The sequence below is a fragment of the Diabrotica undecimpunctata genome, chromosome 4 (assembly GCF_040954645.1).
Source record: "Diabrotica undecimpunctata isolate CICGRU chromosome 4, icDiaUnde3, whole genome shotgun sequence".
Taxonomy (NCBI): domain Eukaryota; kingdom Metazoa; phylum Arthropoda; class Insecta; order Coleoptera; family Chrysomelidae; genus Diabrotica; species Diabrotica undecimpunctata.
In genome coordinates, this window is record NC_092806.1 from 96,196,458 (window position 1) to 96,216,454 (window position 19,997).

The 19,997-nt window shown below is 32.9% G+C and overlaps 1 protein-coding gene across 1 annotated transcript in view; it reads left to right on the top strand.

The window, feature by feature from the left end:
* Positions 1–1,401: 1,401 nt before the first annotated feature.
* LOC140439802 (glucose dehydrogenase [FAD, quinone]-like) overlaps positions 1,402–19,997 on the top strand; it is a 36,583-nt gene continuing 17,987 nt past the window's right edge. Inside the window, exons 1-3 of the mRNA XM_072529946.1 lie at positions 1,402–1,639; positions 19,134–19,352; positions 19,404–19,681. Coding sequence (XP_072386047.1) covers positions 1,432–1,639; positions 19,134–19,352; positions 19,404–19,681 — 705 coding nt within the window. The 5' untranslated portion in view covers positions 1,402–1,431. The remainder of the gene's footprint in view (positions 1,640–19,133; positions 19,353–19,403; positions 19,682–19,997) is intronic.

Below are 19,997 nucleotides of genomic sequence, written 5' to 3' on the forward strand. Positions count from 1 at the left end.
TTCTAGCGGTGTTTTAGTTCAAGAAGAAGCTAACGTAGTAAACGAAGCATTGGTCGACCGAGAGAAAATAAGATTACTTCTGTTACATATTAAACTAAGGCTGAACATTTGTGAAGGTCCTAGACCAGAATCGTCCTTGTTTTGAATACTTGTCCAGCAAATTCCCTGCACTTGGTAAAGAAAAATTGAAAGCCGGAATATTTGATGGGCCTCAGATACGACAACTTATAAAAGATTCACATTTTACAGAATCGATGACTGAAATTGAATGTAATGGATGGTGCTCTTTTGTGAAAGTTGTGGAAAATTGTCTTGGAAAAAAATCAAAAAATTACCGGGATATAGTGGAAGAAATGCTTAAAAATTTTTACAAAAATTTACATGTCATATGAGTATTAAAATTCATTAGTCCGCTCCACAGTCACTTAGACCGCTCCCCCAGAAAATTTTGGTGACCTTATTGAGGAACAAGGGGAACGCTTTCACCAAGGTATTAACACGATGAAAGAAAGGTATTAGGGGAGATAAACACTCACATGATGGCGGATTAGTGCTTGAGTCTTTAAAGAGGCCGTCCTTTTAAAGCCTTTGCAAGAAAATCCTATAAAAGGAACTTTTTGGGTGAAGCCGAATAACAGATTTGTGCTGCAATGCTGGTTAGGTTAGATGCAAAGTTTTTTTGGTAAATATGTGTAATGATTTATGTAAGTATCTCATTGTACAATAAATATGTTACTTTTTATTCGTTTTTTGGTTATTTGATGGGTAGCAGCACTACATATATGTAGGTAGTGCTGCGTTAAATTACCTTATATGTTAAAAATATGATGTGTTGTCGTATTTTCTCAAAACAATCTGATGGAGCAAATCTGGTGGCACATTTGAATTTAGCAGATCCAAATTACCTAGAAACAGTAAAAAAAATTCCGACAGCAAGCTGTGTGTTTACCAGTGAAATATATGAGTAAATGGTAAAAATTTATAAAATTCTAAAAAAAAAACAAAAACCTTATAGATGATTAGTAAATAGATACATACCGACTGTAATTAATAATAGGTACGTAGGTAATTATTCAAATTATTTACGGTAATTATTTCAATGGTTTGATAAGTAAAGCCCTTGTATATGTTGAGATAAAGGGATTTGATAAAAGGTTTGAAAATTTATTTTAAAAAAAAACTAAAATATTTATGAAAAAATGGGACAGAATGAAATAATTAAATAAAACGAATTTTTATAATTACATTAACAATAATTAAAACTTTGGCCGTTTATATGCATTCTTGTAATTAAGTAATATTTTGTTCTTATCTGCTTTAACGTGTATAATTTACTGTTCCTGTATACGTGTATAAACCAATTATCTGATTACTAACATACATATATACAAACTTTTTCAGTATTTACGAGTATATGAACTTTAGTCAATTATGATGACAGAAACATTTACGGTAAATATGTTAAAGAGTGCCATTTTTCTCGGTTTTGTTATTTCAGTACATTCAGTAGATTACTACACTGAACGTGATGTTAACGCTTATGAAAAATTATTAAAGGAAGCATTAGAATCTAGCAAAACTTATGAACCAGCAACCAGTTCTCTAGAATATAAAGCGTTGAAATCTGGACCTCCACAAGGTGCGTCTTTATAGTCTTATTTATTTAAAAATTATTTTTTCATCCTTTGACGTTGGTTTATTTTTCATGATCATATGTATTTCAGTCATTTTAACTATTGCTTTAAACATTCAATAAATTAATGACCCATTAATTTTTGCATCTTTTAATTGTGGCACTGTCTTTTTTTAATTCTCTTAACCTAATGTTCTTCTCTATATTTTCTTTGTATAACACATAAATTTTGTTATATGTCGGTTTTTTTATATCTCTATATTTCTTCTATGTGATATGTTATATATTTTAGTTCTATATAGTCTTAAAACAAATCTTTGAAATATTTCTCCCAATATTTCACATCGATAAATATATTAGCTGTGAAATTGTGTTTCCTTTAATTTATGTCTTCGTCTTCTACGTTGATTACCAATTCATTGTTATATGTTGCTATGTTTTTCCTTTTTATTCTAATTGCATTACTGCGTATATTTACTTTATTTGTATTTTACTCTGTATTTTTCTTTAATGTGTTTCTATCCAGATCTATTGAAGTTTTATTTGTTATGACTTTTTTTGCTTCCGTTATTTTAATATGGAGTATATGGTTCTATTTAATATTGATGTCACTATATTTTTCAACATAATTTATCTGTGTCTATGTTTCTATTTTGTTTTATACTATTATACTGTAATCAATCTACTTTTCTTCTTGACTTGTTACAGAGTATTGCTTTGTGAATATTTTTAAGATTGTATCTAGCGATAATGGGATATATATCGTGTCAAATAGGCTCTTCGAAATAGCTACAGTAGTTAATTTATAAATACTGTAGGTCTATATTTATTATCGTGGTACTTTCCGTCTGCATTATCTCCAAATTTATATTTTAAGATTCTTATATTTGACGATTTTCTCGTTGTAGTTAATATGCAGATTATTGATATTAGATATTGTCACATCAATAAAGATTGTTCTTTCTGAAACATATCAAGAACATCTAATTCTGGAAGTAATTTCTGAACGCAAAATGCGCAATTCCTTAATACTAGTTCGTTCCTAAGCAACTTTCAGGAAACAGTAAGGGAATATTCTCAACTTAGGTCAAGAATATTATTCTAGGATGGTTTGGAGAAATTTGAATACAGGAATACGACTGACGCGTTTAACGTTTTTAATTATAATATAATAGTAGATGTAGAGTATGGACATGTAAGAAGAACTAGCGACAGCAGATGGATAAAGAGAATAACCGAATGGAGCCCCATAAGAAGGAGGAAAAGAGGACGACCCCGAAAATCTTGGAGGAACGAAGTAGACGACGCCATGAGTAAGAGAGGCCTAAACGATGGAGAATGGAACAACGAAGACAGATGGAAACGGTTGAGCCAGGGAAGGCAGTGAATACTGTAGAATCAATAAATATATATAATAGATGTGTTTTTTATGACGCATTTTTAGGTACCTAATAATAAATGCGATTTCAGAAAAAATAGTATGTGTACCCCGTAGTAAGGGTCCGTGTGATAGAGGTGATACAATGGACCCGTCCTAGGAGGTCTAAGTGTCTGACGGGCTTATGAGTGGATCCTGACGTGGTCTACCATAACCATAACCATAACACCGTAGTAAAAAAACTGAATCAAAAAAATATAAATGATACAGAAATATCCGAAATAAAGTTTTCATCAAAATATGCAACACAGCAGCAACTTCATTTTTTTAAATGAAGAAGAGGACAGTCTAGTAAGTTACCTTGCTACTTTCAAATTCGAACATTTGCATATGAGTATGATTTAAAGCTTGAAAAAAATGTGCCAAAGTCATCGTCGGAAAATCATTTTGCTGGAATTGAGTGGATGAAAGGTTTCTTGAAGCGTCACAATAATTTATTTTTGCGATAACCGGAGTCTACGAGTCTATTCAGAAACATCAGTTTTAATAAAGTTAACGTAGACATGTTTTTTGATAATCTAGAGACTGTTTACAAAGCGTACAAATTTACTAGTGATGGAATCGTGAACGTAAATAAAAGTGGAGTGAACACTGTTCTGCAATGCCAAGAGTAGTCGCAAAAAAAGGCTGTAATCAAGTGGGACAAGCAGTTGGAGCAGATAGAGGTGAGCAAGTGACGTTTGTTGGAATAATCATTGCCAATGAAAATGCTATTCCACCTCTTTATATCGCCCCACGAGTGCGATTTAAAGAGTCATTCCTGACGGAAGCTCTACAAGGCAGTTGGTATTGCTTCTTCAAGTGATTAGATGACCAACGAGGAATTGCTCGAGTTTTAAAGCATATTTAAAAAACATGCATTCTTCTAAGAAAAACCCTGCGTTAACACTTTTGGATAACCATAATACACATGCAACGTTAGATGTTATATTATATTGCAGAGAAAATGGTTTAGTACTCTTAAAGTTTTCTTCACATACAACCCATTGTTTGCAGCCTCTAGATGTGTGTGTGTATGTGTGTGTGTGTGTGTGTATTTGGCCCTTTTAAGAGTCATTGTGGTGCAGCATTCAACTTATGGATGTCTACACATCCGGGAAAAGATATAACAATTTTTGACATTGCACATTTAACAGCTCCAGCTTTTGACGAAGCATTTAATAGGAAAAATATTATTTCTGGGTTTTTAAACACTGTGTATTATCCCTTTAATAAAAATATTTTTTCCTCAGAAGATTTCTTAGGAGCTGAAGTTACGGAAGTTACGTGATGTATCGCAGCGAGATACCACAACTGATGATTGTCTAAATTACAGTACACTCTCTAATTCCGAAATGCCTTCTACATCAACATCGGCAAATGTTCAACCACAAGTCAACAATAATTGTCAACTTGTTTTAACTACGGAAAAAAAGTTCCAAAATTTTAATTATTCCTAATGTAAAACTTACTCCGAAACAAATTCATCCATACCCAAAGGCCGTGAGAATAAGTTCTAAGAAGGGAAGAAAGAAAAAAAATTCAACCATTCTGACCACTACACCAGCAAAAAATAGATTAGAAAATGAAAAAAGAGAAAAGAGGAAAAAGAGAAACGGGATCAGTTAAGAAAGTCTATATTGCTTATAGAAAAGAAAAAATCCAAATCCCTTAGTCTCACAGTTTTTGATGAGGAGACATGTGAAAGCGAAATTGAGAATTATTACGAACAATCAGATCATAGTCTTATGATAGTTGAGAATGAAGGTGGTAAAGATTTTGGATTGGATCTTACGAATATCGAGAATGGGGATTGTATTCTCAATAAATTTGCTACAAAAAACACTCAAATTCTTTGTTGGTTAGATCGAAAAAGAACTAGAAGAGTCAGAATTTTTATTATTTTTTTTTAATGACGCCGCGACAAGATTTTGTATTTGCAGATCAGAAGGATGGGAGTCACATTTCTGCAATCGATATTATGAGAAAATTGCCAGCTCCTGAAAAAAAAATTGGGTCAGCAAGATCCAGCCCCTTTTTTATTTTTTCCGTTAATTTTCATGGGTATAATATGGGATAATTAATGCATTATGTTAAATAAATATTAAAAATTGCACTTTGCACTTTGCCAAATTTAAATGTACACAAAGACTCACAAATATGTGAATCTTACATTGAAAAAGCCGATAGTTTACAATGAATCTCATTTTGCAGTATAAATTTGTTTTTGAAATTTGTCCACATGTGCCACCCTCACCCGTACGTGGGGTATAATAGACATCAAAGCTTGAATTTTACATGTGTTTTTAAAGTGTCAGATGGTAAATTACATTTCGAAATTTTGTTTTCTATAAAAAGAATATAAGTATAACTTAAATTTGTAATTATTAAATAAATTGAAAATAAACAAATTGTCAAATAAAAATTATTTGAGTTTATTACAATTAGTAGTAGTAAAATATAACATAGAAAATATTAATTTTTATTATTATAACAAGAATTACGTACTATAATTACATGTTGTAGGCACAAGTTCTTTTTACAAATTTTACAAAAATATTTTGATTTTCAGTCGTTACCACGAGGACATGAATTACATCTTTATCTTTTTTTTTTTCAATACGTGGGAATTGTGATTTCTTCTTTGTCGTATCCTCTTAATCTCTTCAATCTACATCTTATTTTCTTGGGAATATTTTTATTTTCTAGTCTTTATGATTGACAATCATTTAGCAAACGCATGCACAATTTTTTCAAGAATAATCGACGCCGCATAACTTTGTTATTTGTTGTTTTTACAATAAATAGCAAATGAATTTATACCTGCCACGTTCAAAATGGAAAAACATGTAAGTGGCCAATCATTTTTTGAATAAATTTTGAATGAAAATCACATGTTGTTTACGAGATATAAATAATGTCGGTTTACAACGTTCTTCGACGTCTTCCGATTTCCAATCTCCATCTCATTCTATCGTTCCATAGATCTTCCTCCATTTCTCTTTCCCTGATTTCCTTATTAACTCCTTCTCTCCAACTTCTTCTAGGCCTACCTGGTCTCCGCCTAACTCTTGGTTGCCATTCAAGAATTTGTCTTGGTATTCTATTCTCCGACATTCTCCTTACGTGTCCGTACCATCTGAGTTGTGTTTTAATGTCATCAACAATAGTATGTTGATTTCTCGGACTCTCTCGTTTGTTATTCTGTCGCGTCTGGAGATTCCCGCAAAGCGGCGCCAGAAGTCCATTTCTGTTGCTCTAAGCATTTTCTCTGTTCTGTCTTTTAGGGGCCACACTTCGCATCCATATGTTGTGATACTTTTTATTACGGTGTTGTATATTTTTCTTTTATTTTCCCTAGAGATGTTTTTATCCCACAGTACGCTGTTCAGTAAGGCTATGCCTTTCCTTCCCTGTGTATTTCGTTCCTTAATGACTGTCCTAAGTGATCTTTACTCCTAGTTATTTGTAGTCGTCACATAGTTTGATCTCTTGATTTTCCTCTTCGAGAAGGTTATGTTGATCTCCAGCGACTACATGGTATCTCGTTGTTTACGAATTTACGAGTATTAACTGTGAAGGTGTCTTTATCGGGCAAACCAGTCAACTGCTTCAATCCAGAATTCATTCTCACAAATATGACAAGAACAACGTCACTGCGCTCACAATACATGAAAATAAGGAGAAGCATAAATTTGACTTCGAAAACATAAACATTTTAAAAACCGAACAAAACAAACAGCAGAGGGAAATATACTAATCAATAGAAATAAAAAGAAATACCAACGCAATCAATGACAAAAAAGATACACAGAACCTAAATAAAATATATTTTAATCTGATTTAAATATTAATAAATATAACACCAAGTCATAGCATATCTCCACTTTACCTTTTCCGCAACCACTAACGCCCATATAAAAATAATTATATAATAATGACAGTAAACCATCAGATATCAGATATCCATTTTACTTCAGTCAATTCATTAATGTCAGTGTCCCGTTTTACGTTTTGGTAAGTTGTTTTTTATGTATTTTACAATAACTTTTTGTTCCTAATCTTGTACATTTTAAAAACTTGACAAAGGTAAAGGTTTCCTGCCGAAAAGTTGATTTCAATGGACAATAAAATCTAGTTCCAAATTTAATATTACTTGAACCTAAACACAAGAAATACTAATTTTATATTAAATATAGTACGGTTCAAGAAACTCATAAAACTCATATATATATATATATATATATATATATATATATATATATATATATATATATATTAATGTGATATTAAAAGTCAGAGATGCGCCAAACAATTAATTAGCTAATTAATTAATTAATTAAACTTATTTAAATGATGCAATTATGAATTTATCACATTATTTAATTCTCTTATCTCAGGGTTATATTCGTGCTTCAATATCTATGCTTTACATATGATAGGTAAGGTCTGAGGACTACCGGAATAATAAACATATATGATACAAAATTATATATTGAAATAAAATTCACACTCAAATATCTTAAACAAAAAATATCTCATACAATGATTATCAAAATTTTGTTCTACGTACGTGAACCTTCAAAAATTAATGTTATATACTATATAAATTAAAATTTCAAATCAAAATTGTTGTTCTATATCTCCTGATAAATATTTCTATCTTTTCTGAAGCCATTAAAAAAAAACTTTGTTGATAAAGGAAACACTGACGAATAAAAAAAAAATCTATCTCTCTGATGATGAGTTGTCCAAATCCTTGTTCCTTGTAGCCTACACTATCTATTCTTAGCAGTTCCCTAAGTAATCAGCAATCTTACAACAAATTATTGCGAGCCTCTCGTCTTCAATGATCTCCTTCAGATGCACGTATCGTTCAAAAGATAAACTTCTTCTCCTCTCGATAAACTGAATCTCTCGTTCCGGCCTGAACAGTGACTCTTGGAATATATAAGCAGAAAAGTATGAACAGTGACTCTTGGAATATATAAGCAGAAAAGTATGACTTACAATATTTTACTGGATCAGCTTCCGTCAGGATATACTTAGTCCACGAAAACTCACAAACATTCACTTCTAATGCTTACTATCATTTGGGAACCGCCAAAGAACTACGACTGTTCGTCTTGCACCCTTGGAAAACAACTGATGATCTTTTTTTCCTCTAAAATCTAGCTAAACTCTCATTCATCTATCTCTCCCACTTTTTTTCACTCTTTGCCAATCAAAGTTCGTCATATTTATCCCCATTTAGATAACAAACAAAAGTTTTTCCTACAATTATAAATTTCCTACAAACTATTAACATGCTAATCGGTTTCTACAAATTCTTAAGAACTAACGAAGAAATATAATTTCTAAATTCTACCCTATTGTCTTTATTCACTGTACAAGTCCATTTGGAAAACCCGGTCGTATTGTTCAATTCACTACGTTCACTCAAATATATTTTACAAAGAAAATAATTTATGAATATCTTAAATTTTGTTTACTACAGGTAATCCAAAGATAATGGACTTTCATTTCTTTGAAATATCTTTCATAGTTTATCAGTTGAAATATTTTGAATTATTATGTTTTATAATTTGAAATATATTAAGAGCAAACCAACATTATTTTTAATTTTACATAGCATAACAATATATATATATATATATATATATATATATATATACTTGCGTTTGTCAAAATTCTAAAATGTACAAGATTAGGTACAAGAGGTTATTGTAAAATAGATAAAAAACAACTTACCAAATCTCAAGTACTCCTGTAGTGATCCTTTCCCAAGTTAATATGCTCCTTTTCTAACTTGGGTGCACCGTACTGAAGACGACCAACAGTCAGAAATACGTATATACGGTTGCCTTCCATATTATACGCATATTCTATTATATTTTTTTCCTTTGTTGCGAGCTATGCCGATATCTTTCACCTTTGTTATATATGTATATATATATATATATATATATATATATATATATATATATATATATTTATATATATATATATATAATATATAACATAGATAAATAATAGAGTATTATAAAAATATAATACAAATAATAATAATATAATACAAAAATTGTACATACATAAATCGCAGTGTACAGGAAAATAGTACCTACTTCCTTTTTTATTATTGCTATCATAATCTCGCTATCTAGTTCGCGTTCACATCTCACTCTGACATCAGTTATTTTCTTTCTGTTTTAATTTTCTGTCAGTACCTATATAGTCTATTATGGACTTTACTTATCTACTAGGCTTTTCCCTGTATACGTGTGTATGTATGTCTTTGTGTTCGTAAAAGGTATCGCTAACACTGAGGTTATGTACTAGATCAGCGGTTCCCAAACTTTTTTGTACCACGCCCCTTTTGTTGAAATGAAAGTTTCTCGCGCCCCCACCTCTTAACAATAAATTGTATGGGCCTAGGAACAAAATAAAAACAAATAAGTATTACATAGAAAACAAAACATTTATTTATACTGCCATAAGATAAAATAATATCAATTTTCATATAATACAAAAATTATTATTAAAAGAAATATAGATGAGATGAATGTGCTTGCGTTTTCTTTATTAATATGCTTATTTGTGTCTGAGTTCTAGTAAGTGCACATCGCAAGTCACTAGCAGCATCAAGTTTATGCCTATACTTTGTTTTAATTGTCACAAGTGTTGAAAATTCTCTTTCGCATAAATAAGTGCGTGAAAAGGGCAAATATAAACGAAGAGCTTTCCGTGATAGACTAGGATACATTTGAAATATTTTAATCAAAATGAAAGTTTGTCCATTATATCAAAGTGTATTTGGCGGAGGAATCATGTTCTATTTTCAAAGTATCTTCTTGAAGTGATTCAGGCAGGGAGTCTATGTTAACATGGAACGAGTCAATTGACATTCTGAAAATACTATCGTCACAAGTGTTTGGGAAGTATTTCTGGAACTCTTCAATTAGGCTCTCCAAATGGTTTTATATTTGGATTTTCAAACTTGATCCGTCATAAATGTCGTTGAAGTGTGTTTCTTCTGAGATTGACTCTACTTTAGGGAAACTCGAATAATTGCAGGGATTTGATAACCTGCAGGGGAATATACATATTGATCGCATCAAGATTGGTAACTATATTTGAGTCTGCACCCTGCAGTTTTAGGTTAAGGCTGTTCAAAGAGCCACGCCTAGTTCATTTTGCTTTTGCTGTTCCAAGAAGGTAATTACTTCATCTCGAAGGTCAAATACCAATACAAATCTTGCCAACAGGTTTCCTTTTGAGAGCCATGGTACTTCTGTATAAAATAGCAGTGTTCTGTGATCACGCCCTATATCTTCACAAAGAGTTTTAGACAGTCGAGTATTCAACGCACTGTTTTTTTATGTAATTCACTACTTTAATACACAACTTTAAGACAGCATTCAGTTCATCTGAATAAGTTTCTGCTGCCAAGGCTTGCAGATATATAACACAATGTATCCCAGTCACATCCGCATTTTTCTCTCTTACTAATTGTACAAATTTTGAGCGAGAACCAAGCATTGAAGGCACACCATCCGTACATACACCGATCAGTTTTTGTTAAGAGAGTTCATGTTTGTCAAAAAAGTCTGACACTGCTTTCATAACATCAATAGCTTTTGTCGTGGTCTCCAACGATGTAGAAAAGAGTAGCTTGTCTTTCTTTCTTTCTTTCGTTTTCAATATACCAAACATAAACAATTAACTGAGAACGTTGTGCTATGTCTGTACTCTCGTCTAACTTAATAGCAAAAAAATGACGATTGTTTTACTGCATCAACTACCTGGTTTTGTATTTTTTCGGCCATATCATCAATGCGACGTTTTACTTTCTGGTTTCTATATAAACCAGAAAGTAAAAATCAGAAGATATCTACTTGTTTGAAGCCAAAATTCTAATTTTTACCTAATTTGCCTTCTACGATTTACAGAGCAAATCTTAAATTGCATTCCACATCATATCGAATCATCAAGTAAAGCGTTTCATGAACTGGCTTTTAATACTGAAAATACGAGTAAATTGAGATAAAGAAAAGACAGTAAAGATTTGATTTCAAATCTTTACCATCTTCTATATATCTTTATTTATTCGTATTTTAAGTATTAAAAGCAGTAGCAGTATTTGTAGTTAGAGCTAGGCTCTACTTCTAGATCATCCGACTTATTTCTCAGGATTGGTAAACATTGTTTAAAATTTTGTTTAATAGTAAGCTTCGATAACCCACACCGCCTCTAAGACCCATTACCGACCTCTAACCACCTTCAAACAAAAAAACCGTATATTGCAAAACTCAAATAATGGCAACTATTGCTGGCACTTGTAAGGTATATTAAAATAAACACGCCCAAAACCAACTGCTGATAGCACTAGTCTGACTAAAATAAAAGGTGGAAGTTGATAATCTTTGAGATACATGAAGCTCCTTCATGAAACTATTTGGAGAACAGCGGATCGAAGTAATCACACACATATTTATTTGTTAGACTGTAGAATTTATCTTTTAGTGTTATTGAAAATGTTGTGAAGCACTAACACCACTTTTTTTCTTTCATTTCATCCATTTTTCTCTACTTCTGCGCTACTTTATTAGATGAATCTTCATAAAGTTCCCTATTGCTCTGTAATGTAGATCCTAGAGAGGTACTTAAAATTTTTAATTTCTACAATCATTTCACCGTCCAAATTTTACCATTTTATTTGTAGTAGTATTATATTCTGAAGTTTCAGATTGGAGATTCACTTTATGTTCTACTAACTGTTTGTTCTTATTCCCTTACACAATTTTTTTACTAAAACTACATTGAATACCACTCTGAAATTTTGTTGTTAGTTATCTGATCCAATATTAATGAGAATAAATACAAAATTGAAATACTTTGCTATTACATAATTTGTATAAAACATCTCTCCTACAGCTACCTTAATATTTTTTTTTTTTTTCGTTAGTGTAACATATTTATATTAGTCAAACTGAGTTAGGCGTACAAAGTCTGTTGTGTCCTATAATATTTTAGTTGAAAAGACCTAGTCTTATAAAGAAGACTATCATCCTCTGCTGTAGCCCTTGCTTGAATCATCACCGTTCTTCTCAGCATCCTGTGTTTCCTAGTCTATTTACCTTAGCTTTGGTCTGCCTCGACTTCTTATTCATACCGGCTCGGCTGGGCTGTTAAAATCTTATTTATCATGTTCGATTTTGGGACTCGGTCTACATGTTCTTCCCAATGCAGCTGGTTTCGTTTAATTATTGTGATAATATCTTTTTCACCAAACTTATGCTTGTAGATATTCTACACTTCAAAGTTATATCTAAGCTTCGAATATTTTCATTTTTTCCAAACACTGATAGAAAGGATTCGTCTTGTTTGGATAGTGTTCATGCCTCTGATCCATATGTGAGAACGGGAACTATCGGTGTTTTATACAGTCTTAGACGAGTTTTTTTAGACAGACGTTTGTCTGTTTCGTTAATTATTACTACGTATGCTATGTAATCTTTAGAATCTGTACAATTGTATACTGTTTTTTATGCGCATTAAGACAAAATCAAGGATGAATATCTAAATACCCAAATTTTAAAACAGCATGCACTACTTCACCTAAAGTTTATCATTTCTTCAACACGAGATTTGCGCTGTCAAATAAAATGGATGAAAAGATTCCCTTGGTTGTCATATTCTGAATATAAAAGTAGGACATACTGTAGAATTTGCATCGTAAGGGGACGCTCGCTTAATGATGGTAAAATGAACCATCAGCGGTTTGATCAGATTATAACCGATCGTTCTTGCAAGTAGAAAAATGCACTAGAAATATTTAAATCTTATGTAAAATCAGGATATCACAAACAAAATTTGGAACTTGCGGTAACTACCTGAAAGTAATGTCTTCTCAGGTTTTTTAGTCGAGGAGCAGTTGTCTTCTGAATGAAAGAGACAGCAACAGGAAAATGGAAGAAAACTTGTTCTTATAATTAAAAAAGGAATAATTTTTTGTGGTTAACAAGAATGCCCTTTTAAGAGTTAATACTAATTTGGGACGGATCCACATTACACCAGGGTCTGAACAACTACTTTCTAAAGACAGTTTTTAGTTGTAGGTATACCTATTCCGATGAGTATCTTATTGGTAGGACCGTGTATTATATATTTGTAGCATTGCTGTATATATCTTCTATAATATTGGTTTTTAGAGAATATATTTAATTTTATGAGATTAGTTTTTACAATAGATAAGAGTTAGTCATGTTTCAACAACCAATAAAAGATGAACAAATGTCCAAATTGTCAGTTGTCGATTGTTAAAAATAAGAATATAATTAGTGGTATGTCGTGCAATTTACCCATTAATACTAAATATCTAGATATTACGCAAGAAGAGGTTATCAGAATAACTAGGTCAAAATCGATGTCACTAAGAGTCATCTGTAATAGTTGCTGTACATTCAAAGATAAGTTCAACGAAATAACTTATTAAAAGCTTATCATAGAATGTCTCCAAACTTGTTTTTGAAACTCTACGAAAGGTATGTCAGACCTCACCTAGACTTTGCAGTGTCAGTATGGTCACTCTATGTGCTTCTTCTTCTTAACATGCCATACACCAAAGTGCGTAGGCGACTATCTCATTACTAGAATTCTGTTCTTGGCGGCGTGTCACAGCTCGCCTGTATTGTGTATTCCTGTCCATGCTTTAATATTCCTTAACCAGGATAATTGTTTGCGGCCGGCTCCTCTCCTACCTTCGATCTTCCCTTGTAGGATTAACTGTGGTATTTCATATTTTGCTCCTCTCAATATGTGCCCAAGGTAACCAATCTTGCGTTTTTTAATTAATTCAAAGAGTTCTCTTTCCACGCCGGCTCTCTTAAGGACGTCATCGTTTCGAACTCTATCCACCCAAGGTATGCGCATCATTCTTCTCAATGACCACATTTTAAATGCTTCAAGTTTGTTGATAGATGTTTTTTTCAAAGTCCACGTTTCCATGCCATAAAGCAAGATGGACCATATTGACCACTTGACCATTCTGTAACGTATTTCGAAATTTAGGTTTTGATTACATAGGAGCGGTCTGAATTTCACAAAAGCTTGTCTTGCCATTTGTATTCGGGTTTTTATCTCTTGTTGTGGATCCGATTGGTCATTGATTGTGGTGCCAAGGTATTTAAAAGTTTTCACGCGTTTTATGCGATCGTCACCTATGCATATTATCGGGTTTTCTGGAGGGTTTCTGCTAATGACCATATATTTCGTTTTCAAAATGTTGATTTTGAGGCCATATTTTTTACCTATGCTATTCACCCTATCAAGTAATAACTGCTGATCTTCCAAATTATCAGTTATAATCACTGTGTCGTCCGCATAGCGTAGGTTGCTAATTGGTATGCCGTTCACCTTAATGCCTAATTCCGTGTCTTCTAATGCTTCCGCAAATATATTTTCAACATATAAATTAAAAAGCATCGGAGAGAGTATGCAGGGAGAGAGTCTTTCCTCATTAAAAAGTCTTTCTGCGTATTCTTTCCACGCCATTGCTATCTCCTCTTCTGACTCTATGTATTCGTTTCTGTCGTTGCGTATTCTTGTTCTGTGGTGGCTTTTGTGTATATTCGATATTTCTTTGATCTTCTTATGTAGTCCAAAACTATCTCCTTTTTCCTGCAATTGTTCTATTTCGTTGCACCTTTCCACCATCCAACGTTCTTTTGCTTTCTTAATTTTCTGGCGAATTTCTTTGTGTATCTGTTTGTATTTGTCTTGATTACGTTGTTGTTTATGTTGCCTTCGCTTTTCCATTAGATCCATAATTTCGTCCGTCATCCATTCGTTATGCTTTCTCTTTCTGATCTGTGTTTTAACTTCCCTGTTTACTGCCAGAATCGTTCCTTTAATATCATTGACCATCTCTTCGATATCATCATTTTGTTCTATTATTCGCATTCTTTCATTAATTTGATTTGCCTAACTCTTCTTCAGATTTTCGTCTCTCATCAGTTCTCTTGTATTTATAGGCGTGCTGGTGTTTGTATTTGTTCTCTTAATTTTTGCTAGTTTTAACCTCACATCTGCTATTAGCGGATTATGATCGGATGCAATATCAGCACCTGGATATGCTGCGATTCTTTTGATAGCGTTACGAAATCTTCTGTTTATTAAAACGTAGTCAGTTTGGTTTCTAATTATTCGATTTGGACGGTCTCCTGGTGATTTCCAAGTATATAACTTACGAGGTGGGAGCTGAAACCATGTGTTCATGACGACAAAACCGTTCTCCTGGCAGAATTCACACAGCAGGTCGCCTCTTTCATTTCTAACTCCAAGGCCGTACTCTCCAATTATGTCTTCATATCTTCCTTTACCCACCTTGGCGTTAAAGTCGCCCATTATTATGTTTATGTCCTCTTTCTTTGTTAGTCTTATTGCTTTTTCCAGATCTTTATAGAACTTAGTTATTTCTTCTTCTGACTTATCTGCTGTTGGTGCATATGCTTGTGTCACATTTATGTTTACTGGTTTGCCTGTCATTTTGATCAACATGACTCGTTCGGAAACTGGAACAAAATCTGTCACCGATTTACTGATCTTCCTGTCAAGAGCAATAGCCACTCCATGTCGGTGATGTCTATCTGTTGGGTCACTACACGAGTAATACATAGTAATCTTATCTTTCGTAAACTGTCCAGATCCAGTCCATCGGACTTCACTGACTCCCATATTATTTATTTTTAGCCGATTCATTTCCTTTATAAGGTTGTGTAGTTTTCCTGGTTCGTAAAGACTATTAACATTCCATGTTGAAATTCGTTGGATATCATCTATTTGGCACCGGAAGATTCTTCGCACCCTCTGACCATCTAAGGCCTGCCCGGGAATGAGGGCCATTGTTTTGTTTTGTTCTGCCATAATGAGATGAGTTATCCTGGGGAAAAGGTAGTGTTGTGGTATCCCGTTACTTTCAACACCGCAGTACCACAGCCATTCAAACTGTCCTAGTCATGCCTGTGGAATTCCAATAACAAGCCGGTCCAAGATAATTTTTTTGCGCCTTGCGTTAGTACTGGTGATCGCTGCTGCCCTTCACCAGGGTTGAGGACTAGGAGGGATAAATATGGAGGGTGTAGGATAAAGGTTATGGGACATGAGATTCCACGGTGTGGGATGGTAGAATATCATGAGCTAGCGTGGGCAGGGTCGCTAATCCCTGAAGTAGGTCTGTTTCCAGCGGGATCGTGAAAAGTACCCACCCGCTACCCCCTACCCACCCGCTACCCACTCTATGTGCAAAGGGACATAAATTTAATAGAAGAAGTACAACGAAGATCTAGTAAGCTACCTTTTATTTATGGAAAATTAAACTATGAAACCCAACTAAGAAAGCTCAAGTTGTCTACAATAACTCATAGATGAGAAAGAGGTGGTGCCATATCTACTTATAGAATTCTTAGGAGGGATTTTTGGGGAACATCAAACTTTTTTAATATTAACTAAGATTTTAGACAAAGAGGTCATAACTAAAAATTGAAAAAGGAGTCTTTTAAAACCGCTGACAGGCAAAACTTTTTAGTTAACCGAGATTTTAAAAAATGGACAGTTTTCTGTGATGGCATAGTAGAAGCCACTAGTTTAAATAGTTACAAAAACAAGTTTGATGAAAATTAACAGGATATTGTACCTAGTCTTATGTTAACTATAATTTTGTTTTCTTCTGAAAACTGTTAAAATGGTAAGGATATATTTGATATGATTTGTCTTCATTAGAATAAATTGTTTAATCTTATGTATACTTTATAATACAGTAGACTCCCTCTATAACGAGAACTGAAATGGCAGACTAATTACCTCGTTATAAGCGGATCTCGTTATATCCAACAACAATAATATTGTGCATACATATGAATATGTAGTTTTCTAAAACATTAACTTTCTATAGTGAAGCCATTCGGAGCAATAATATAAGATGCTAATAAATATTGTTTGAATGGCGTTTTTAAAACAAAGTTGTTTACTTTTATTGTCAATGAAATGCATTAAAACAAAAAAGAGTTATTTACTTTTACTGTCAATGATATATGTTAAAACAAAAAATCTGTATTCTGTAAATATGTATAAAGCGTATAAAGTTATTTTGTCATTTTTGACTGCTTTAAATTGTCCAGTATTCTATCTATCATATTTTCTAAAGATGTGAAACAGTTTTATGCTTCTTCATTTGCGTTTTGTCCTTGGATAAAGTTTCTGACAACCTTTAAAACACTTTCTACATCTTGTCTATTGGGACCCATATTATTAGGTGTGAATGGTCAACCCAATACAATGACACTTGTAAATCATAAATTTTACATTTCCGACTAAGAATCATAAATTGTAAGAAGTTTATTGCGGGCGGTCCGCAGTTAAAAAGGGTATTTATTTGCTATGGCCGGGCCAAAACGTAAAAATCACGTTTTGCAATCTTATTTTCTCTCGTTATAAGCAAATTTACCTCGCTATATAGGGTTATAGTTCAATAGAAATTTCACGGGACATCTAATGTACCTCGTTATAAGCGAAACCTCGTAATACCGTGTTCGTTATATAGGGAGTATACTGTATTTATATTTTTGTAATTGGCTATTATTGTAAGATTTTTTTTAAGTACGAATTCTTTTGGATATTATTTTTATTTTTGCTATGTTAGAAAATTTGATTTATATTATATTATTTAATTTAGTACTTACATATATTTTGGAATTTGGGCCACATAAGCTCTGCTTTGGCTCGATATCGTTGTATAATAATAATAAAATAATAATAATATTAAAGAAGAAAATAGGCATGTAATTATTGTAAGGACTCAAACTTTTTTTACAATATTGTATTATCATATGGTTTGTTTTTTTAACCAGGAGGAGTAATTCAAATTTACTGCCCCGTATTGCTGGTTTGTAATTGGTCCAACCGCAGGCAAATGTACTCCACTAAATTATGACAGTTTGACAATAATGACATTCATGAAATTTTAAAATTCAAAATTTATATCGACGATTTTTTGTATTTCCTGCATTATTTCTTAAATTTTTAGATTTTTCGTTTGCATTTATATAGAAAACAGTTCTTTTCATAACTATTTAGCGAGGTATTCGTGTTATAAAGATAACAATATGGATTCAATGCCAAGTACTAGTGGTAATGATCCTTCTCCATCTAAAAAACGCCGAGTTTATTTAGATCATTTATCATTATAAAAATATACAAATAAACAATAACTGATAATCCTGAAATGGAAATAACAGCTATGGCAGAGAATATTAAACAATCAGAATGCCCACTCTGCTTGAAAAAATAAGTACGCAATCTCGTTCACGCAGACGGAATCAGTCATGTTTTAAACGGACCCAGTGCTGTTCAGTGACATTTTATCTGGTGTGTATAGAAAAATTAACTCGGTTTAATTTATTTACGGCAACTATAGACATAATATGCACTATTTTATTCGTACTTTTGGTTGAAGAATAGATTAAATTATTTCAAATGTACTAAATTATTAATCTCTAAAAATTTAAATTACAGTTCTGTCGTAGCTTGTCACAAATTTCTCAATTTAAGTCTATGTTTCCGTTTAAAATATGGCGATCGTGTGCTGACAAACTTCAAAGGCGGCATCTGAGAGTGGGCATTCTGATTGTTATTTATTATGTGGCTATGGTAGCAAAAATAAAACACACAACAAGTTATTTTTGCAGAATAGTTATTGTTAAAATCAAGACTTACTAAAGTAATGTCCTAATTTTAGGTCTTGCGAATTCAATTATTTGAAAAACGTCTTCATATCAATCCAACATTTTTCATTGTAATATTTAAACATAAACAAAGTTGAATCGACCGAAATAATCAACTAAAAAAAATGTCTTCTTAGTTTACTTCCGCTGGTTAAAAAACAAACCATAGTACATAATAAACATAAACTGTGAAAATAATACTTGTGATCTCACTCTCATTTTATGTTTCATTTCAGATATTTTAAAATTAAACACTACCTTAAAAGTAAATAAAGACCTTATATTTACTCTGATTACTTTCTAGATGCTGGTGATTATGATTTTATTGTGGTTGGTTCAGGAACAACAGGATCCTTGTTAGCTAGTCGCCTCTCAGAAATTTCAGACTGGATAGTTTTAGTGCTGGAAGCAGGCAAATTTGGGAATAATGTTACTGACGTTACGGTAATGAGTTACAAAGCTACAATTATGAGTGATTTCAATTGGGGTTACTACAGTATACCACAGAGCAATACTTGTTTAGGTAAATATTTAAAGTGGTTCAAAGAATCCATCTAAGGTGTTTAGTTTTTAGGGTTTGAAGAAAATAGATGTCCGCATATTAGAGGAAAAGGAGTTGGTGGAACATCTCTTCTGAACGCCTTAATTTATACTAGAGGCAACAAATTGGATTTTGACACCTGGTGCTCAATGGGTAACAAGGGATGGTGTTATAACGAATCATTGCCGTATTTTTTAAAAACTGAACATCTCCATTGGACAGATCGGAATGCCCCAATTGATCATGCTTACCACAATTCCACAGGATTGTTGTGGGTAGAGCAACCGCTACCTAGAACCCAACATACTAAGGTTTGTAATAATAATAATACCTGTGGGAGAGGGTACTGTTGAAATAACCTGTATGAGTTTGTATCAGTGCGCGTCCCTCTGAGAATGACCGATACTCTCTGGATATTTTTAGCACCGATACCCAGAGGGTAGCAGAGGTATAATAGACGTGGAATAAAAACACGCTGGGCAGTAGGTATAAAATGCACACTCATGAAAATGGTGATAGATAAATAGGATCACTTCTGCAAATCTAGAAGGTATGTCTAGAGCCAGCGCTGAACGTGAGAGCATGCGTGACGTCGGTGGCAGGGTGTAGAGGAAGTGAGCCCTTGTC